The following is a 21,388-nucleotide window of genomic DNA, read 5'->3' as shown; positions in this document are numbered from 1 at the left end:
CTTTTGATTGGCATGGACAGTGTCTGTTCCTTGCCCCCACCCTGTTGAGCATCATTCATGTTCTATGAGAGTGAGTCATTTGGTTATTGGGGCAATTCAGCCTCCTAATTCAGATGTTTGAGTAAAGCAGAACTCACGTATACATTCATGTGGACACACGCACACACACACACACACACGAACTAATGATGAAAGGTGTATCTAGTTAGTACTACCTATTTTTATATTTTGGACAGTCTCTCTTTTGTTGGAACTATTTGGAACAGCAGTACTAGAGATCCCAACTGAGCAACCTTTGTGTGGGGGTCCAGCAACCTTCTAGGGGTCCACCTCCTGCCTGATGAAGGGTGGGGTTTGTGCGTGCTGAGCTCTGAAAGCTCGAGTAGCTGGAGTTAGAATAAGGAGATCTGATTTAGCTTGGCTCTTTATTTATTTACAAAACATTTGCCATATGCCTGCATATTGCATAGCAAAGCAATAGGTGCTAAAGAAATGAGTCTAAAAGTGGACATAAATTTCACTCACTTTAGAGTGATTGTTTTGCATCTGTCACTGATACTGAGTCTGTGTAACCCATAGGAGGGAATTAGGCTGGGTGCCATCTGCTGAACTATCTACCTGGACTGTAAGCCTACATCTACTCTATCCTGGTGGCTTTCTTGCAGGTTCCTATGCCATTATTGAAGCATAGTGACTTATCTGCTCATCCAGGTAGCTACTACCTTGACCAACACACTGGTTTATTTTCCTTCTTAAACTCCAACATACAGAATTCTTTGCCTAGTTGATGGGCACCCGTGGTGGCAAGCAGTAGGTCATTCATGTCAACAGCTATATAGGGAGCACTTATTCTGTGCTGGGTATTGAGCACTTTATCCTCCCAGCCTTACCATTAGAAGTCACCAGAGAATAAAGTAAATGTACAGCAAAGTTTCCAACCTATTCAGTGGACAGTGGTAAGTGTCTTGGTGAGTGATATTTGGCAGATGTGCTAACTAGCCAATGACAGAAGAAGAATCGTAGATTTAAGCATTTGCAATAAGCATAGAAACTCCATCAAGTCTTGTCGTTTTTAAACTGTGTTCCATGGAATCCCTGGGCTTGCAAAAATGCTTGATTCTAATTTCATTTTTCAAAAAAAAAATTTAAACTAGTCTTTAAAAGTGCAATAAAGAACAGTGCTTACGCTCAAAAATATTATACATCAAGTTTTAACATACCAAAGACCACCAATGCGCTAATTCACACAGTCAAATTAATTTGGCTTTGTGCAGACCTTAGAATAAAAGTCTCCCATCAACACAGTGTAATTGAGAAATATCCTAAGATTGCAGGTTGAGTTGCTCTAAACTGTTCTTATTTGCAACTGTTTGCCAAAATGAGTCAAGATTTTTCGATACTGTGCAACCAAAAAAAACCGCACAGAAAAGAATTAGATGCTGCAGCCAGCCTAAGTCTGTAACTGCCATCCATAAGTGTGAATTCAGAATTTCTGTTCATCTTAATAATTTCTTTAGATCCCACTGACTTATTTTTTTTATTTTTAACCATCATATACTTGAACTTACAAAATTTTGCTTAATAAAATCCTGACTTGATCTGCTTTATTTGCAAGATCTTGTTTGAAAGAAGAAAAATAATTCTTCTGCCTCAAAGATTTGAAAACTACTAGTCTAGATCAACTTCCTTTTTCCAAGATAGACATTTTCTTTTCCAGCACTCCTGACAGCAAAAATTATCCAAACTCTACTCGACGACTTTCATGTAGGCATCAGTGTGAAGAGCTGCAATGATCAACTGCATTTTCTGAAGCCAGTATCTATATAAGAATGCTACTCTATATTTTCTCACTTCTCCCCTCCGTATCTTTGGAGATAAAGAAGCTTAGTCTCAGAGCAGACAATAACCTATTCGAGGTCCAGGATTTTTTACCTTGGGGCTGGAATTGAAGCATAAATCTGACTAAGAAGCTGGTAGATAGATAAATGATAGATATAAATACAGATTTAAACCAATCTATGTAGATTTCGGGGACTTTATTAGCCTGTGTTAATAGAAATGTGTTTATATCCTGCATCTTCTATGAGGACATGACCAGAGCCTGATCTCAAATGTCATCGCTTTCCTGGAATCCCTCTCTTTTTTAGATTTTCATCTTTCTCAGAACACCCGATTTAGCCCAAATTCATTTAGGCGAATTTTTTAGTTGTTGCTTCCAGATATTTAAGCCCTGTTAATACTTGACGCCAGTGAGGTTTCCAGCAAATGTGGAGTCAGACCACATCTGCTTCTCCTGGAATCGGATCCTTCAGGAACATTCAATTCCTTTCAGGGATTTTTGCAGTTAGGGCTACCTGGGAAACAGACCCTGAGCTGGGCCCTAGCAGGCAGGGAGTGGAAGAGGAGCAGGAGGAGGAAGAGGGGGTGTGCAGGGCGATAGCTGAGCTGCAGAGCACACTCAGCAAAGGCTCCACCCCACCCCCCAGGGAGCCCTGCCGCTGGCACAGACGTTCAGAGTTGCCAGGTTGAAGTGGGAGAGCCAGTACTTTATGGCCCACCTGGACTGGCCACTGGCTGTGGTCTGCCTAGGGAAGGAGTCGGTGTCCTTGGGTCTGAAGCCAAGGTGACAGTTGGGGGCTAGTGCTGGCAGCGCTCCCAGGTGCTGGAGAGCCAAGTCCCACACCTGGGGGCCTGGGTGGTGCACACAGAGCTTACTACAGGAATATTTGAGGTTGTGATAAAAACAGCCTTTAAAGAGAATGTAAGTGTGCGGAGCAACCTGAGCGATCTTCTAGCCAGGAGCCTCTCAGTTGACAGGTTAGGAATCTGTGGCTTCAAGAGAGGAAATGACTGAATAATAAGGATGATGTTTGCAGACACCCCAAAGCCGTCCTGACCCTCTTCACCTTCACTTTCCTCTACAATAACAGAAGGAAAAATGAAAAGACCCAGGAACTCATATTCCTGGGAGATCCAATTTTGACCAAAGAGATATAAAGATGGAGGCCCCATGGGTAAGGCTTTTGGGAGGATTTTTGGGGTTTTGTTTTTTGTTTTGGTTTTTTTGTTCTTTTTTTGGGGGGGGGGTTGTTTATTTGTTTTTTGGAGAGGGAAAGAGAGTTAGGGGGCGGGGCAGGGGGAGAGAGAGAATCCTAAGTAGGCTTCACGCCCAGTGCATGCACAGAGCCCTGACATCATGATCTGAGCACAGATCAAGAGTCTGATGCTTAACTGGCTGAGCCACCCAGGTGCCTCTAGAAGGGTTTTTAATGGGTACCAACTGGCCCTCACCCCCCTTGCCTTTCTGACATTGACCCTCCCTGCTCCTGCTTCCCAGGGTGGGGAGATGGGAGGGTGGGGGCTTCAGGGCGGGAGGGGGTGGGGGGTAGGGGTAGGGGTACAGCAGTCACACTGCAGCCAGGAAGCTGACCCCCCATGCTGACTGGCTGAGCTGGAAGACTGGAAGGAGGATAGCTTTAAACTCCTACCTCTGAATTTCCTATCCTCTGGGCAAAACAAAGTCCTGTCTATTTCAGACAAGGAAGCAATATTTTCTGTTATTTGCAGTGAAACTAATTCCTAACTGATAATGGGAATTTAGGGTTTTGACTCAATTTTTCCAGACCTAAGTAAGAGATGTAGAGAATTTAAGCAGCTTGCCCAAACTCAGACTATAGAGTAGAGCCAGGAGGAATTAGCCCAGGCCTGACTGCAGCCTAAATGCTAACCAGTAAAACAGAGACTGGGCTAAGCTTGTGTCCTTAACAACAATGCATTGCATTTTGTATTTTACCTAAGATGATGTTCCTATTTTTAAAAAGATAATCTCATTGTCAAGGAATTCTGGTGAGGGGAGAAGAGCCCCAACAACTGTTTGCATTATGACAAATGCTAGCTTTGTTAAACTGATCTGTCCTGAATCTTTGAAAACCAAATTTTTCTAAACATTTAAGCATTTTGACAAAATTATTATATTTCTTAAATAATTTAAGTTGTAATTCTAAATGTGTATCATAGTTCTTAAACATATTAATCAAAAGACAGAACATAAAAATATATAATAAAAAGAAAATATTACTACACTTAGCCTTTCCTAAAACATCGGTTAAACTGACTTAATTTATTTTTTAAAAATTACCTCTATTCTTGTTTTTATACCACCGTGGTTACTGTAGATTATGTTAATTTTAATGCCTTCTTCTGTTTAACTAATATGTATTTTGATATATTTGGGAATTATAATATTACCATATCAGAAAGTAAAAGAATATATCAGTTTAGACCAGCCCAAATTACAGAGTCTTAGCAATTATTTGATTTTTGGTTGGGTTTTTGGTGAGGACTTTTCAGATATTTTTGTTTTTTCCCTCAAGCTGATCTGAGCCTAATCATTAAACTGAGTTTCTTTCTTTCTTTTTTTTTAAAGATTTTATTTATTTATTCATGAGAATACACAAGAGAGAGAGAGAGAGAGAGGTAGAGGTAGAGACACAGGCAGAGGGAGAAGAAGGCTCCATGCAGGGAGCCCAACATGGGACTCGATCCCGGGTCTCCAGGATCATGTCCCTGGCTGTAGGCGGCGCTAAACCGCTGAGCCACCGGGGCTGCCCCTGAGTTTCTTTCTTAAGTTAAATATTACTTGTTACAACAACAAAACATTTTAAGTTTGCTTTTTGCTTAAGGTTTACTATTTCTTAAAATCTGGCAAGGAACAGGAGATGTGCTTATCACCCATGTCTTCTGCTCATGTACACATTTCATTGTCCCATCAGACCTCACTTAGAAAACACAAGCTCAAATATAAATTAAGAGTTTCAAGGGGTGCCTGGGTTGCTCAGTGGGTTAGACATCTGATTCTTGAGTTTTGGCTCAAGTCATGATCTCAGAGTTGTGAGATCTAGCCCCCTATTGAGCTCTGCTCTGGGCATGGAGCCTGCTGAGGATTCTCTCTCTCCCTCTCTTTCTGCTATCCACTTCTCTCTCTCTCTCTCTCTCTCTCTCTCTCTTAAAAAAAGGAAAAAATGTGAGGCCTTGGCCGACTGCATGAGGCTCATACCCATGGAGCCCTGCGTGGAAATGGAGTGTAGAAACTGGATTTTTTTTTAAATGGTGGAACTCAAGTAGCAACTACTTACAAAATGTGAAATGCACCAAAAGTTTCCTTGACCTAAGAAATTTTTATCCTTCTTACCAAGTTTTATCTTTGGCTTCTCATGACCACTTCTTAAAATCATTATCTGAAAATGTTGAGCCATCCTATCTCACCAGAATTGCAAATGCAACCTTTGATTCAGGAGGTTCATTCAGTTACCTAAGCTTCCCTTGTGGGGATTAATCAGTGTGAGGCTGAAGCTTACCAGTAAATGAGTCTGAGAGTCTTCCCTTAGCTGAATTATAAATGGATTTGAAAGCTCTTAAAAAGTCAAGAAAAAAAAATCTAATGATCCAAAGGGATGTGTCAGGGCATATGAATAAATCTGAGACATTGAAAATACTCAACTCTATGGATGTTATGGAATCCATGAGGTTGGGACAGACTCTCTGATTACCATGATGACCATGGAGAGCTAAGAGTATTTCGTCTATTGCTACTCCTGTCTCCTTCTACACACCCTGTGCCATGGGCCAACCTAATGACATACCCAAAGCACCATGGAAGCCAAAGGCCAGAGGAGAGGATGGGAAATGGCCCTTCAGGTCCAGGCTTGAAAAGTGCTGAAATCACTCTCAACCTCTGTTCACAAAGGCTGCTGCTTTCAAGCCCAGGATTCTTTCTGGCCGTAGGCACCCCTATGGGTCATAGGTGTGCAAGCTCTGGGAGAGTGGAAGCTGCGAGTCTGTGTACTGTTATTGCCCAAAGATTATTTACTCAATTATTTCTAAGACTCCATGGACCACTGTGCTTAGATTTGGTAGAAATGTATGTTTCTTACGTGAAGTATACTTCAGCTAGCCTGTCTAACCTTGAAGGATGTATTAGTCCTGTACTGCACCAGCAAAATGAAAAGAAGTCTTGAAATGAGGGCCTCTCTTCATGGAGGTGTGTTATTATCACTGAAGAAAGGAGACCTTTCCTGCATTCTTGTTTGACAGCCAAGACATTATTTTTAAAAGGAATATATGTTTTCTTGAAAAACGTGCAATAGAATGAAATAAAAATAAATTCTTATACCACCATGCTTAACTTACTCCTTAGAGGCAACCGGTGTTAATAGCAGGTTTTAGTTTGCACACAAATTAAATCATTCCTTGCCAATTCTACAACTTTCTTTATTCATGAGCATAATGTCCCAGTGTTACTGCTTTACCTCATTCCTCATAGCGACTGCATAGGGAGTCTGTAAATATATTAAACAACATTATGTAAATGCAACTTAGTAGACCTGTCCTTTTCTCTCTGGATAAGCCTTTAATTGCTGCAGTGGATGTCCTTGATTTCTATTACTAGGGTTAAGGTTCATTTTTATGACTGAGTTGATGACCTCTCAGGATGGAGATGATCTCTTTGCCAGTTGGTCCACAATTTTCTCCCTAACAGTGTTGACCTCTGTCATGTCCATTAATTAGAAAACATGGGTTAAGAGCCTTTGCTAGATGGAGGGTCCTGCTGGTATTCATTGGGAAGGCTTAATGGTAGTAACTGCCACATTTAAACAGCCACTCTATGCCAGGCCTCATTAGAGGTTTTAATATTATTCTCCAAAAAGTCCCTCTGTGCAGACTAGGGACAGAGAAGGCCTAGGGTAAGAGTCGAGGCAGAGAACCCAATCCCTATGGATCTAATGCCACATCCATCCCCCAGACTGTGTTTATCCTCCCCTCTGGTGTGCTGTTGAGTCCTCCACAGCACATATTATGGCTCTTCCTTCACACGCTGAGCTGGCTGGCAGTAGCTGGTTAAGGCACAGATGACTAAAGTGCCCTCGAGGACGTTGCAGTTTGGTTGAGGAGCTTGTAAAATCCATAGTCTTGAAAGTGTAGAGCTGTGAGGACCTCAGTAGTTACTGTATGAGGAGAACATCTTTGAACCAGGTCCAGAGTGACTGTGAAGGAAAATCCTGGAACCACTTGCTGACCTAACAGGAACTAGAATTTTTTATGCTAAACTGACAAGACCGAAGTCATTTAGGAAATAGTAAAACAAAGTATGAATTTAGGGTGGCACTGATTAGAAGTGGCATGATGGAATAATCTGAAGGAGAAGAGGCTATTTCAGGAAAATTTGTGTGGGCAGGAGAACTGAACCAATATTCCAAAACATGTGTCTTTTGGCTGCTGTGGGAGAAGATTGGAATGATAGAAGCATAGCCTGGTGGGGCAACTGCAAGACCTCTAGAATTCATTGAGTTCATGATGAGGAGGTGAAAACAAAAATCATAACTGCCATTTGTCAAGTGCTTACTGTATACTAGATAGCATGCTGAGTGCTCAACATACCTTCTCTGTTTTAAATGTCATCGATTACATTGCAAGGTAGGTATTATTATCCTCAGTTTTCAGATGAGGAAACTGAGTCACAGAAAGCTTAAGTAACTTTCTCATGGAAATGTTGGACTTTCAGGAGCCAAGACTTTTGTATGCACTGTAGAAATAAATGTCTCCAGAGGCTGGTGATTCTCACTATATTTAAGTGCCATGAGAGAAAATTAAAATGGAGTCCCGCTGGAATTCTACCAAATTTGCACCTTAGATACGATCTGTAAATAAATGCATTGCCTAATAACGTAAAGAGGATAATTTAGAGAGTTTTTGTTAAAGAAAATTCTGTGCTTGTAGGTTAGAAGTTAGTAGAATAGGCCATAAGCTAAAGCACCAGGTTTAGCTCTGTCACTCATGCTATGAGAGCTTGGAAAACTTAATTTTTCTAGCCTTATCTATGAAATGGTGGTGATAAAAGAACTAACACCATAGGGTGGTTGTGATTGTCAAAATGAGAGATAACTGCTATGAAGCACAACAGGATCTGGAAGTGTATGTAAATGATGCATTGGCTATTATTTTATTAAGCAAAATTCCTCTTAACTCACTATATAAATAAGACTAGTGAAAGTCTCTGGATAGTTTTTTCTTCAGGGATGAGTCAAATAGCACAAGCCCAGAGGGAGTAAAACTAAGGCAGACATTGGAACCTCACCATTCTAGAATTCAATACACTTGCTGTTGGTTGGGGACTTTCTTGCTAGGAGGACCCATTTATACAACCCCCCGAGAGTGAGCACCCTCTTAAATTTTGTGCCCGAGGCACCTCTAGTCCTAGCCTCTCCCAGGCTGAAACAGATAACTCCTTTAGAGAAGCTCCAGAATTATTCAGGGCTGCTTTCTCTTTTTGCTTTATGTGTACATATCCAAAATCTTAAATCCAAATTCTAAAACTCAAATCGAAGTCTTATTTAACAGTGTTTCCCCTGCCTCCACCCTTCTACTTAATAGCCCAATGTTTCATGAGATGCTTTCCTAGACTCAGCACACTGGGATGGATGATCCCATCTCTAGGAGAGGAGAGCTGTACCCAGATGGCTCCCTCTAAGTACTTTTGTTCCAGTTCAGGCAGTAACAGAGCTAGTCACACTGCCAGGAATAAAGATTTATAATAATCCTAAGTCTTGCTTTGTCCTCAGAGTCTTCTGGCCCTTTTCCATTGGCACTTTGTGCTGTGATCTCTCCAGCTCATCTTGAGTTGGTTCATTTTCTCAGACAACTTATCCAAAGCTCTTTATATAAAATCAGTCAGTATTCTTTCTTTGCTCTTATACATTTCTACTTTAAGCTTTAAACAGATGCTTTTGACCTTTGTCTCAAGTTTGTTGAGAGCTTCTGCTCTTACATATATTGTGTTTTATACTTTTATTTATTTACCAAATGGATCAATGCATTCTTGCGTAGCTACCTAGGGTTGAGCACTCTGGCTTTGTATTAGCTGGATATTGTATTAGCATCCACACTGGGTGGGTCCATGACACATGGCCTATGGCTTGTCTCATTGAATGCTCAACTGATCACACCCCCAGGAAACTCAAGTACTTCCCCCGAGTAAACAAATCCAAAAGAGATTCCCCCCAAGAAAGACCTTTCTGAAAAAGGCATTCTCAAGTTTTTCAATTAAAAAAAAAAAAGATGTAACATTCACAAGAAAATTACTATTTGAAAATAATTACTATTTGAATTCTTATTATATACATGTATTGCCTATTAAAATTTTTTTAAAAACATTTTATTTATTTATTCATGATAGACATAGAGAGAGAGAGAGAGGCAGAGACACAGGCAGAGGGAGAAGCAGGCTCCATGCTGGGAGCCAGTCGCGGGACTTGATCCCGGGATTCCAGGATCATGCCCTGGGCCAAAGGCAGGTGCTAAACCACTGAGCCACCCAGGGATCCCCGCCTATTAAAATTTTTAAGGCAATTTGTGTTTTAAAGTTTTATATCTTTCTGGTTACTGTAATTACCTATTTATTGGTACACATTTTATTAAGTAAATTTTAGAGCACTTCCTGTGCTAGAAATCACTCTATCTTCATTCACGAGGGAGTAGAAAATTGAACCCCAGAATGTATTCATTGTAGAACACAGCATGATGGGCTAGGCCATTATAGTAAGGACGTTGGCTTCATTCGGCTTCAGCAAAAAATCAGGCTGTTTCTCTGTGTTTGTAAATCTCTGTCCAAGGACTTCTTGGACTTGAGAATAAAAGAAAATATTCATTGAGGGTGGGGTCATGATAGTGGCAGTGGTCTTGGTGGAGAGTTGGCCCCATGGGAGGGGACTGACCCTTCCCTAGGGGTCTACTTACTTTGCAGCAAATGGTGGTCAGGTGCCATTCTTGTCTGGAGTCCTGTAGCACTGGTTGCTATTACTTTTCTAGGCTAACCCCAGGAGCTCTGCACCATATTTTTATGAGCACAGTTAAGTGATTGAAAGGTCTCATTGTTATAACAAAGGGCATAGCATTTTAAAACAATTTTCCCAGTTTAATTTGTTGTAAAACCCTTTAACTAGAAAAGAAAAGAAAACCATGCATTTCAGCATGTGTCATTTTTTCTGGGAATGTCCAGAAAAAATTACCTTTGGGGGGTAGTATGAACAAAAGAATCCTGCAGGAAGGGTGCTAAGCTAAAAAAGCTAACTTGCAAGGATTTGTCTCTTTTTCACTCTAGCACATCCTTGTGAGCTCTACTGCCGACCCATAGATGGCCAGTTTTCCGAGAAAATGCTGGATGCTGTCATTGATGGTACCCCTTGCTTTGAAGGTGGCAACAGCAGAAATGTCTGTATTAATGGCATATGTAAGGTATTGGGTATGTTTCCTTAATCTACAACTTTATAAAATCATGATTTTTATTAATTCAGGAAGTCAGATGTTCTAAGCTTTTGCTTTCATGACATTGGCACGTGGTCTGGTTTTTATATGTGATCTGTGAGACAGGTATTTTAAGTGTAGATCAGAATCCACAGTTTGGAATTGAATGCTTTCCCTCCTGCTGTGGTCTTTCTTTCTTGAGGTATTGATGTGCTCTGTGATATCATTTTAGGTACAGAACAGGGTCAAATTGAAGAAGAACCAAATTAAAGGAAGAAGTATTAGGAAAAGACGACCCTGGTTATTTCTGTGACATTAAATTATTCGTTGGTTACTTGCCAATAGAGTACTTAAACTTGAGATAAAGTTGAAATTAATAATAGTTTGTATAGTGTTTTGTGCAAAGCATTTTTACTTCTAATTCTCCATTGTTTACCAACATGATCTTCTTAGGAAGAGAGATGACACGAAAACCAGGTATTTTAAACCAGGTCTTCTGATATCTGTTTACCTTTTCCATGCTGACTGTGTTAATCAACTCTACCTTTTTATAAATTGCTAAGACCTGACTTGTCCGTGCTTTTATGTGTGCAACCATTGAAGAAATCCTTTCCAGTGCTCACAGTTTAGTTTGCAAGGAACTAATGAACAAGTTTTGTAATCCAACACTCAGGTATACGTCTCAGTTTTAAGCAAAGGTGTTTGTAATCAATGAAAGAAAAGTTTTGTAGAAAGTTCTAATTAGCTGTTAGTAAAGCATAATGCTTAGTGCTCAGGCTCTAGAATATGAACTTAATACCATTGTTTACCAACTGTATACTTCTATAAATTTTGCTGAGACTCGGTTTCTTTTTTTAAAAAATTGGGATATTGTTGTATCTTCCTAGTTGGTGTCAAAAAAGATTAAATAAAGACATATGTGTTAAGCCCCTAACAGAGCCCCACCCAGCACACAATAAATTTCTAATGCATTTTATTTCCTTTTGTAAATGTTTATCATAATTTTTTTCCACTGGACTAAATTGCTATTATAGAAAGCTCCTGCCCATAACTGTTCAGCACCCTGAAAAGATACATTTATCACCTCAAAGTTGTCTATGACTTACTTCATTAGTGACCAAAGCATAGGAGGCCATGTGACGATCCCCAGGAATGAGTGAGTTAAAAGCAAGTCATAATTGTACTCTATATTTGTAAGAGCTCAAGCAAAATTCTCTTTCAGACCCTTTACTAATGATCACTATGGCTACAAAAAGCCAAAAGTCATTAATATGTATTTAGGTTAGATCCGTTCTCCAGAGTGGGACGAGGTTTATCTAGCTAATTCAGGCCTTGGCAGCCCCATCATTGTCCAAAACAGTGGTTCTCAGCCTGGCTGCCTATTTGAATCATCTGAAGAGCTTTTAAAAACTAATGATGTCTAGACTCTATCTCAAACCTGTTGGTTTAGAACCTCTGGGATTTGGGGCCTGGGCATTGACATCTTTAAAATCTCCCAGGTAATTGCTATAGAAAGCAGTGAGGACATTCCAGGTGGATTGGGTCTCGGTGCCAGTCGGTATTTCAGTTCTTCTCAGTCACTTGAGAATTTACAAAGTAAAGCAGTGTTAACTCATAAGCAAAATATGAGAATTGCTAAGAATACGTATTACTTATTCACTAATAGAGCAGGAGGCCCGGGTGTAAGACTGGAATCTGAATTCTCTAATACTCAAGATAATGTGCTCTTCAGTCCAAATGACAGGGTTAAGAATTGATGATAAGCTCCTGACAGAGAGGACATAATCATTAGAATAAAAAAACAACCTACAGAATGAAAGAAAATATTTGCAAACCATATATATCATATGTATGTCAAGAAGTTAATCTCTAAAATGTGTAAGAAACTCCTTACAACTCAATGGTAGAAAAACAACCTGATTAAAAGAATGAGTGAAGAACTTGAATAGATATTTCTCCAGAGAAGACATACAAATGGTATAGGAAAGGGTGCTTAAACTCATTAAACATCAGAAAAATACAAATCAAGCCCTCAATAAGATATCCCCTCATACCTGTTAAGATGGCTGTCTTCAAAAACCATAAAATAAGTGTTGTTGAAAATGTGGAGAAATGCAGACCCTGTAGAACTATTGGTGGGAATGTACAATCGTGCAACTATTGTAGAAAACAGTATGGAAGTTTCCTCAAAACATTAAAAATAGAGCTACCGTATGACCCAAACATGGGATTTCTGGGTATATAGCCAAAAGAATTGAAATCAGGATCTTGAAGAAATATCTTTCATTGTTCATTGCAGCATTATTTACAACAGCCAAGGTATGAAAACAATCCAAATGTCCATCAACAGATGAGTGGACAAAGAAAATGTAGTATACCATGTTGTATACATATTATAGAATATTAGTCAGCTTTTAAAAAAGAGAAATCCTGCCATTTGTGACAATTAGGGATGAGCCTGGAGGACGTTATGCTAAGTGAAACAAGCCCATCACAGAAGAACAAATGCCACATGATTCCACTTATGTGAGAATCTAAAATAGACTCATAAAAGCTAAGAATAAAGCTGGGAATGCCAAGGGCTGAGGAGAGGGAAGCATGGAGATTTGTTGTTCAATGTGTACAAGGTTTCGGTTATGCAAGATGCAAAGTCCTAGACATCCTGCGTATATGGTGCCTATGGTTAACATGCCGTATTGTGCACTTAAAAATTTGTTGAAAGCGTAAATCCGCCATTAAATGTTTTTAACACACACACAGAGTCACAGGAAACTTTTGAAGGGGATGGATATGACTACTACCTTGATTATAGTGGTGGTTTCAAAGGTATTTGTGTAAATCCAAACTCAATCAAGTTGTTTACATTAAATGTATACAGTATTTTAGGTATCTGCTATACCTCAAAAAGCTGTTTTTTAAAGAAATTATGTAATGGGAAATTTAAATGATTTTCTTTCTCTTTTTTCTTTTTCTTTCTTTCTTTCTTTCTTTCTTTCTTTCTTTCTTTCTTTCTTTTTTTTTTTAATGTTGCTCATTGGAATGGCTGTCTGGCATGGTAGGAGTCACATCAAAAGACACCCTTGCTGGAGCCATTGTCCACATTTGGTAGCAGCAGGAGAGTCACCTCTGATTCTGCCAAAGGCAGACAGACAATTTTGTTGTGGGCCCTCTTGCCAGAGCACATGGCATGAAAAAGCATAGTGACGTCTGTTTAGTTTTCCCCAAGAGCCCTTATGTTTTATATGCAGCAAGGAAGACTGGCTTGTGTCTTCCTAGGCCTTGTGTTAGACACTTAATTCAGTGTTGGTTGTGCTGAGTGCAGCCGATGGAAGAAGCAGTTAGGGTGTGGTTTCTATGAGAACCCATCGAATATGCTGTGGAACGTATGCTTTGGGACACGAATATGCTGTGTCTCCTTCCCCCAACCCCCACCTCCAGCAGCTTCAGGGAAGGGACTGGTTGCAGGCTGGTTGCTGGAGAAGAGAGATATATGTTCAAGGTATTTGTTTTCCTGGCTTTATTTCCTTTATTCTTCACATTTTTTTCTATCCTCTTCTGGTAGAGATTTTTTAAAAACACTTTAAAATTACTGTATCTCAGTGTTGATCTCCTGGCTCATCCCAAATCAGCAAAGGAATGAAAGTCTCTGGGAGTATGATTTATAACGATCAGCTTTATTAGAGTAACCTCACACTGGATGTAAACATATCACTTGTGAAGGGTTGACATTTCCTCATGACCACGAAATACACATCCAGACAGTTTCTTTTTTTTTTTTTTTTTTTAATCTCTTAGTATTTTATTGACCCAATTAGGTCCAGTAGCACAATCCTTGGACCTGAAGAGACAGTTAGTTTGAGGAATAGAGGTATTTTCTGTCCCTGGCCATTAATTCTCTGTTTGGCTGATGGAGGGAGGGTGTGTTTAAAAACCCAAGCTGTCCTTCCTTTCAGTTGATTTGAGTTGGCTTTAAAATAGGAAAGGAAATAGGATGCGCACCGGCTGATATATGGAGGTGCCCAACCTCTATGTTGTACACCTGAAACTAATAGGACACTGTGTGTTAATGCTACTGGAATTAAAATAAAGACTTAAAGAAATAAATAATAAAATAAGGAAGGGAATTGTCTTTGATGGAGAAAAAAAACCTACAAAGGTACAATTCTTTGTAGACAAAGAAGTCTGACTAACAGAATCTGGTACAGGTTCCCTCTCTCTTTTGCTAGAGACCACGCAACAAAGACATTCAGGGGAGGCCTCTGTGTTTCATGGCTTTCTGTCTAAGTGTCATGATTTTTTGGCATCTGATGCTACTGAACACCCCCCAGTATAGTTGCTCCCCTTTTCCAGCATGGGGATTTTAGGGTGGGAGAGACTTGGCTGAAGAGAAGGATCCATGGAGAGGGAAAGACAGTGATGGGAGAAGGGCCAATGGGCAGAGCCCTGGGAAAGGATCAAGTCCAGAGCAGGGGGCAGAGTCAGTCTCCGCTCACAGGAGAAAGTGTGCGATGGCTGGGGTACAGCTATGGGTGAAGTGCAGTGGGGCTGGGGTCCCAGGAGGCTCCAGAGCATCTGATGATGGTCTGTAGGTCAGAGTTCACCCTCCTGGCCCTGAAGGAGTCTCAGCATTGAGCCAGCTCTTTCTCCATGGCTGCTGGTTCACCTGCTGGCGCAGAAGGGAAGCAGAGGTCACCCCAGTGAGGAATGTAAAGGGGTCGAACAACCACATTATAGGTGGAGTAACTGTACCCTGGGAACTCTCATTAGAGAGGAGGGGACATGAGGTTTGCACACCAGAAGGGGATTTACTGCTGCAGCAACTCTGATCCCAAGACATTTTCAATGTCAAATCTATGGAACGGCCTTCAAGTCTACCTGTGGCTCCGGGGAAATTGGGAGACCTGCCCAGTGTGTGCCTCTTTCCCCCCTAACCAAGTATTTCATTTACCATCAGTGGATGCTTCAGTTACTCCTCTTGCTGCCCCCAAGACAAGGAACTGTTTGTTCCCGTGTCTGTCCCCAGCCTCGATCCCATCAAGAGCGAGGGGGGAGAGGGGAAGGCAGATGTCCAAGGCAGGTGCGGTGTCCCCTGGCTGTGACAGTCACCCTCAGCCTCTTTCCCCCACAGATGGTCGGCTGTGACTATGAGATCGGCTCCAACGCCACGGAGGATCGCTGCGGTGTGTGCCTGGGGGACGGCTCGGCCTGCCAGACCGTGAAGAAGATGTTTAAACAGAAAGAAGGATCTGGTAACAAACAAATAATTGAAGTGGCAGGGGACTGAGAATGGAGGGCAAGATTGATGGCTACTTCTTACAACAGATTGTAACTTTCAAAGAACTCAACGTGGATGCAGCCTTCAGGACAAATGGGTCAGGGCCCCTTGACAGCTTCAGGGAAGGGCTGATTGCCAGGCACTTACAGGAGGCCTCACCCCACACAGGGACCTAAATGGCCTGGGGGCTGTCCCCAGGAGCCGGAATGAGTGTGATCCCTGGGAGAGCATCCAGGGCTGAAGCCAGTGGCATAGGAATGGACCCAAACTGGGGGAAACAGATCAAAAGTTGCCCAGGAAGGGTGCAGACCCAGGACAGGCTCTAAAAGAGAGACAGAGAAGCCAGCTGTGGGCTTCGAGGCAGAAGGCCCCAAGTGTACCTTCAAGGACAAAAGAGAGGCAAGGCAAGGTCGCTTCAGCTTGCCCTTCTTCCTACCTCTCCCTGTAAGGGGTCCCACCCCTGGTGCCCTATAGTGCTCCAGTGGCCGCTGCCACCCGACGTCCTCGCCTGACCCATGCTCTGTTGTTCCTTTCCCATGATGACCTCCCACAGGGCTTTTTCTTTGTGTAGCTCCGGGCTACTAATAATCCTCGGGAATGAAGAGCCCACCCTGACCCCAAATGAGCCATGATTTTACCTGCACATTTGTCTTCAAGGCACCAGGAGTGATCGATAGCCGAAGGGGTCTTGGGAGGAGGCTAAGTTAGATGCAGAGATGATGAAGACAACTCAGAGTATCATAGTTTAGGCGCCCCCAGAACTACAAGAAAGACAAGAATTCAGGAACCAAGAGTTTATTTGTGGGTCAGGAGACCCTGGAAATCAGGAAGTGACAGGACTCCCAGATAGAGTGGACCACCCTTTTCCTGGGTTCCAAAAGCCAGTCCTCTCTTTTAGACACACTCCCCACCCGGGATGAAGTTACTAAGTATGCCCTCGAATGTCAGGCACATTGATTAAGTGCCCTGTTTGTCCCTAGGACACCTACCAGTGGATGACCTGAATTTATTTAATTTCATCTCTATTTTTTGATCTTCAACTACTGAATTAATAAGGTTAAATTGTAAAGTGATAGGCTTATCTTGCCCTTTAGAATTGTCACTGAAGGATTATACTTTATGTCTATCTATTTGATGACTTTACTATGCATGAAACGTATCCTTTGCATTACTTATTAGGATTGCAAATGATAACTCGGTGCATCTTAAGCTTATGATCAAGCATCCTATGTTAGCTGAGATTTATTCACTCTTTTAAAGTTGCTATGTAAATATTTTCCATTATTTAGATGTGACCTTATTTACTTAATTATAAAATCACCTTTAAAATCATTTCTACATTTAATCTCAGTATTATTTGTTTATCTTTGGGGTTCATGTCTTTGGCCTCAGATATGTTATGCTCCTTTCATTATGGTAACTCCTTTGAAAAGCAGAGTTTTCATTCTTGAATGTCTACCACTTAACCTTTTAACTAAGCCCTCAGGAAATTGGTCTCTAGTTCTGGGTTCTTAACTCTTCTCTTGTTTTTTGGGAGTGAGGAAAAAGGCTAGACGCATCTTGAGCTTCCTCCCACCTCCACACCTGCCTTAGAGACCTTGATACCTCTGGCCACGTGCCTACCACTGAGCATTTGGCATCCCTTGTGCCTTTGGTTCCCCTCTCCCATTTGCTTCCCAGAGGGCTTCTGGTGGCTCTTGCACCCAGGGAGGGGTGTCAACTTTAGACTGTATGTATCCTGAGAGCCTCAAAGCCCTCTGGCACTGCTACCCCCAGCACAGTGGGGAAATCCAGCCAGATCTCACTCTGGACTCTGTTAACAGCCATCTGGGTCATCTGTGTTCCTCACACCTACCAGGCAAATCCCACCTTTGCAGCCTGCCTAATAAAGCTAGATACATCATAAAGACCCTGGCTGCTGCCACTCCACCATGGGAATGAAACCAAGAAGTAATGCAAAAATATGAGAAATGGAGTGAGATTGCACTGGGTAGATTGATGAATACCAAGGCCAAAGTCAAAAGAGAGAACTTAACATCCTCTTTCTGAAGACAGCCAAGGCATAGTTAGTTGTTTTCTGTGTGTATTTACGTGCTCCTTGCTTCTCCTTGCATTGTATTCTTTCTCTCTAGTGCGGTTATAAACCGAAAGATGAATTGTCTTTTAGGCTCTGTCATCACCCTGCTGAACCCCAAGTCAACAAACATAATTTCTATCTAAAGAGGTATTCAATAAGTGCTCATATAAATTCAAATGAAAATAGCTTTTTTAAGGTTGAGTCCATATCTCCTTGACAATAAAGGAGATAAATCATTAATTGTTTTACAGTTATGTTGATGGAATATTGAGTATTTTTCCTTTGTGATATGCTGCCTGGTTCAGCTGTAGTGTTATAGCTCTGGTTTGTTTATTGTTTGGTTGGTTGGTTTCTTAACATGAATTGGTACAATATTGTGATTGTAATGTAAACTCAATATTGTAATGCTGGGCTTTGGTCATTTTATGATTCTGACCCAAAGACATAAAGCTCAGAGTTTTTCCCTTATGCATATCCCGAATTATTCTTTTCTCCTTTTCTCTCCACCCAGAACTGTGGTTTCTTAAAATTTTTTTTAAAAGAACCATGGTTTCTTTGGTGGGTGGCAGTGATTGGCTTGATCTCCCTGGTCAAGGCATCACATTTGCCTTCAAGAACTTGTGACATTGAGATCCCTGGGTGGCGCAGCGGTTTGGCGCCTGCCTTTGGCCCAGGGCGCGATCCTGGAGACTCGGGATCGAATCCCACATCGGGCTCCCGGTGCATGGAGCCTGCTTCTCCCTCTGCTTCTCCCTCTGCCTGTGTCTCTGCCTCTCTCTCTCTCTCTCTCTCTCTCTGTGACTATCATAAATAAATAAAAAAAAAATTAAAAAAAAAAAAGAACTTGTGACATGCGGGGGGCCCTCATGGAGGACAACTCTCAGAGCAAGGACGTTTCTGCAGTGAGTTACATGGGGGCTGTGACTGGAAATAGCTTCGTTATCCCAGCACTCAGGCGTCAGAGCTTTGTTATTACAACCACGACCTTGAGAGAAAACCCAATGTCTCCTTTCCTGGGGGAGTTAGCAACCATCAGAAAACACCAGGATAACAATGAACTTGAGCAACTGGTACAACTAGCACTTGAGGCAAGGTTGTATCCGAGACTAGGAAATAACGGGAATATGCAGTCACCCAGAAGAATCCAAGTCTTTCAAACCTTTCATGGCCTAACTGATCCATGTGTCTGCCTGTGTTCTCCTCCCTTCCTGCTTTACTCTGGCTTGTAGCTTTCTTTTTAACACAGTAATTTAAAACAAAAGTGTAAGTGGAGAAGTCTGCCTTAGAGACGCACATGGTGGTCAGACCGAGCTTCTCCTCCTCTCTGGCTGCTATTGCCTTTGACTAGGGAAGCCTGAAATGTTAGCCAAGTCCTTTTTTCTGTTTTTTGTTTTGTTTGTTTTTTTGTGTGTGTGGTGGTGGTGTTTTGTTTTGTTTTGTTGTGTTGTGAGTGCTCCTAAGAAAGAGAGAAAATGATGAATGATGTGGAATTAAAATAGACTGAGAGGTAAGAGACCAGGTGCTGATCTAGGTTACCATTGACTGTGGGAAAGTCACCCATTTGGACCACCATTTCTGAGGCCCCTTTCAACCCTTTCTGGTATTTATCTTCTCCTTGCCCTTAGCCTTCAAGCTGGTCATATGTTTGTTGATATCCAAGTGTTAAAGTTGGGCACAGTCCCTGAAGGAGTCCCTGAAGGAGAAGATGTCTTTATCCATGGCCTTCTTTGGCTGTCCCAACAACTAAGTCCCTGCCTATCTCTGCGAGGGGGAACTCATGTAGTAGATTTGACAGTGTGTGCCAGATGGCAGCATCATGCCTTCTAGTCAGTGTCATATTTGGGGACCATAAGGCCCACTTTCTTGTAGATGCTCCAGAATAGCTTCCATTTCCTCTCTTAGAGAAGGATAAAAGAAAAAAGAATTGCTGTCTTGGTATAGTGCCATGGTTACTGTAGAAGTGTCTGGAATTAAAGAATCTAGATCCAGAATACAGTGAGCTGTGTACAGATATCATCAGCTCATTCATTTATTCATTTACTCTATTACCTGAGAAACATTAAGTACCTATTGTGTGCTTGGCAGAGGGATAGAATGACAAATAAGACAACAACTCTCTTTCCATTGCTGTCTCTGCCTCACCCCATCCAGGTAACAGGATTGGGCCGCACTCTGCCACTTGGCCCTTAGGCAGAACTTAAATAAGGAGCCTGGTTCAGGAAGAAGTTGGTAGAGCATTAAGCTCTGTTCTTGTAAGGGCACCCTGGGCTAGTTACCCAGAACCTTGACCTTCGTCCCAAACTCTTATAGTCCCTTCCCTAGAATGCTGACCCATTGTCATATAGTTCCTTAGGTTGTTTTTTTTCCCCCTGTTGTATAATTTCCTAGATTCTATATGACTCACCTACCTTGGTCTTAAACGTTAAGACCTGACAGTTTTTAGTATCTTGGACTAATTCACTGACTTCCTAAAACCACCACTCTGGACCCTTCCGGTCTTGCCAATGTCTCTAGACTTGACTAATGGCAGACCCAGTTACCACTAAACCAGCTCCTGGTCTTGCTCACACTGGCTGCTTTCCTCTGTTGCTGGGAACAAGGGACCTCATTCTCTGAGTGTCCTGGAACTCTCATACAGGTAATTGTGTCACTTAACTCAGTGACCAAACCTCCAGCCTTGGTTCCTACTTCCTTTATTTAATCTTAGCCAGGATGTGCTCAGACTTTTAGTTTAAACTCCTTTTATGGAACTACAACAGTTACCATACAAAATTCACCTTATTAGATGTTTTTAAATATATATTAAATACATTTGCACATCTGTTTAGTGCATTTGATGCATATAATAGAGTTATGGCAACTCTCTTGGCATAATGTTTAAATTCAGTTTCCTCTTATATACATCACAATTTCATTTTCACAATTAAGTATGTCGAAAAAAATTCCACAGTTTAGAAAACAGAGGAAGGACACAGAAAGTTTCTTCTAGAAACACTTGCCTCCAGTATCCACATCTTTAGGAGATTCCTGGAATGTGGTGAAAGAAGCAACCACCTGGAATTATGGTGGAACATGACCACCCAGATCCCATCCACTTTCACGAGCCTGTGTGTTTACAGGTTTCATTCTTCCACCTATAGCTCCCTAGTCTCTGCCACTGATCTTTTTGGTTGGATTCAGTTCACCTAGAATTAGGAATTGATACCAATTTCAAGTTAAGATTGCTGTCTTAATTGCTTAATGAGACAGATTCTGGACTTTTTTCTTGGGGCCATTTAGTCTCCGTGACAAACTGAGGAAGCTCGTGAATAAAAGGAACCCCTCAAGAACACCTCACAACACATGTTGGGATCTGTGGCAGCAGTACGTGTGTAAGGTCGAGACACAAGTCTGGACAGTGAGAAGGAAGAGACACTTCTAGGAACAAATGACATGGCTTCTTGACTCACAGTTGCTTCTATGCTATACGGCAAGATTCAGTTTGTTTGCTGTTGGCTTAAGAGAGAATAGTGTCCACTCCATGATTTTAGGTGGGTGATTGACGTGAGAAGGTCAGTGTCATAGAACACTGGTTTGCCAACAACATACACAACTGCCTGGGACATGGGAGCCTGGTGACAGGAGCTGAGTCCACATAGATAGGATGAGAATTTTTTTAAAAGTATTTTATTTATTTATTCATGAGAGACACAGAGCGAGAGAGGCAGAGACACAGGCAGAGGGAGAAGCAGGTGATA

General features: G+C 41.6%; 1 protein-coding gene across 2 annotated transcripts in view; it reads left to right on the top strand.

Moving 5' to 3' along the window:
* ADAMTS12 (ADAM metallopeptidase with thrombospondin type 1 motif 12) overlaps positions 1 to 21,388 on the top strand; it is a 306,746-nt gene that overhangs the window by 216,378 nt on the left and 68,980 nt on the right. The window contains exons 13-14 of one of the 2 annotated variants that reach the window (XR_005986849.1): positions 10,157 to 10,297; positions 15,428 to 15,548. Coding sequence is in view for 1 of the 2 variants with exons in the window: in XM_041749284.1 (XP_041605218.1) it covers positions 10,157 to 10,290; positions 15,428 to 15,548 (255 nt within the window). In the remaining variant the exon portion in view is untranslated. The remainder of the gene's footprint in view (positions 1 to 10,156; positions 10,298 to 15,427; positions 15,549 to 21,388) is intronic. The other variant, XM_041749284.1, reaches the window with a different exon arrangement.

The sequence above is a fragment of the Vulpes lagopus genome, chromosome 3 (genome assembly GCF_018345385.1).
Source record: "Vulpes lagopus strain Blue_001 chromosome 3, ASM1834538v1, whole genome shotgun sequence".
In the NCBI taxonomy this organism is placed as follows: Eukaryota; Metazoa; Chordata; class Mammalia; order Carnivora; family Canidae; genus Vulpes; species Vulpes lagopus.
Note: the sequence above shows the minus strand (reverse complement) of the source record. Positions and strands in the feature narration are given on the sequence as shown.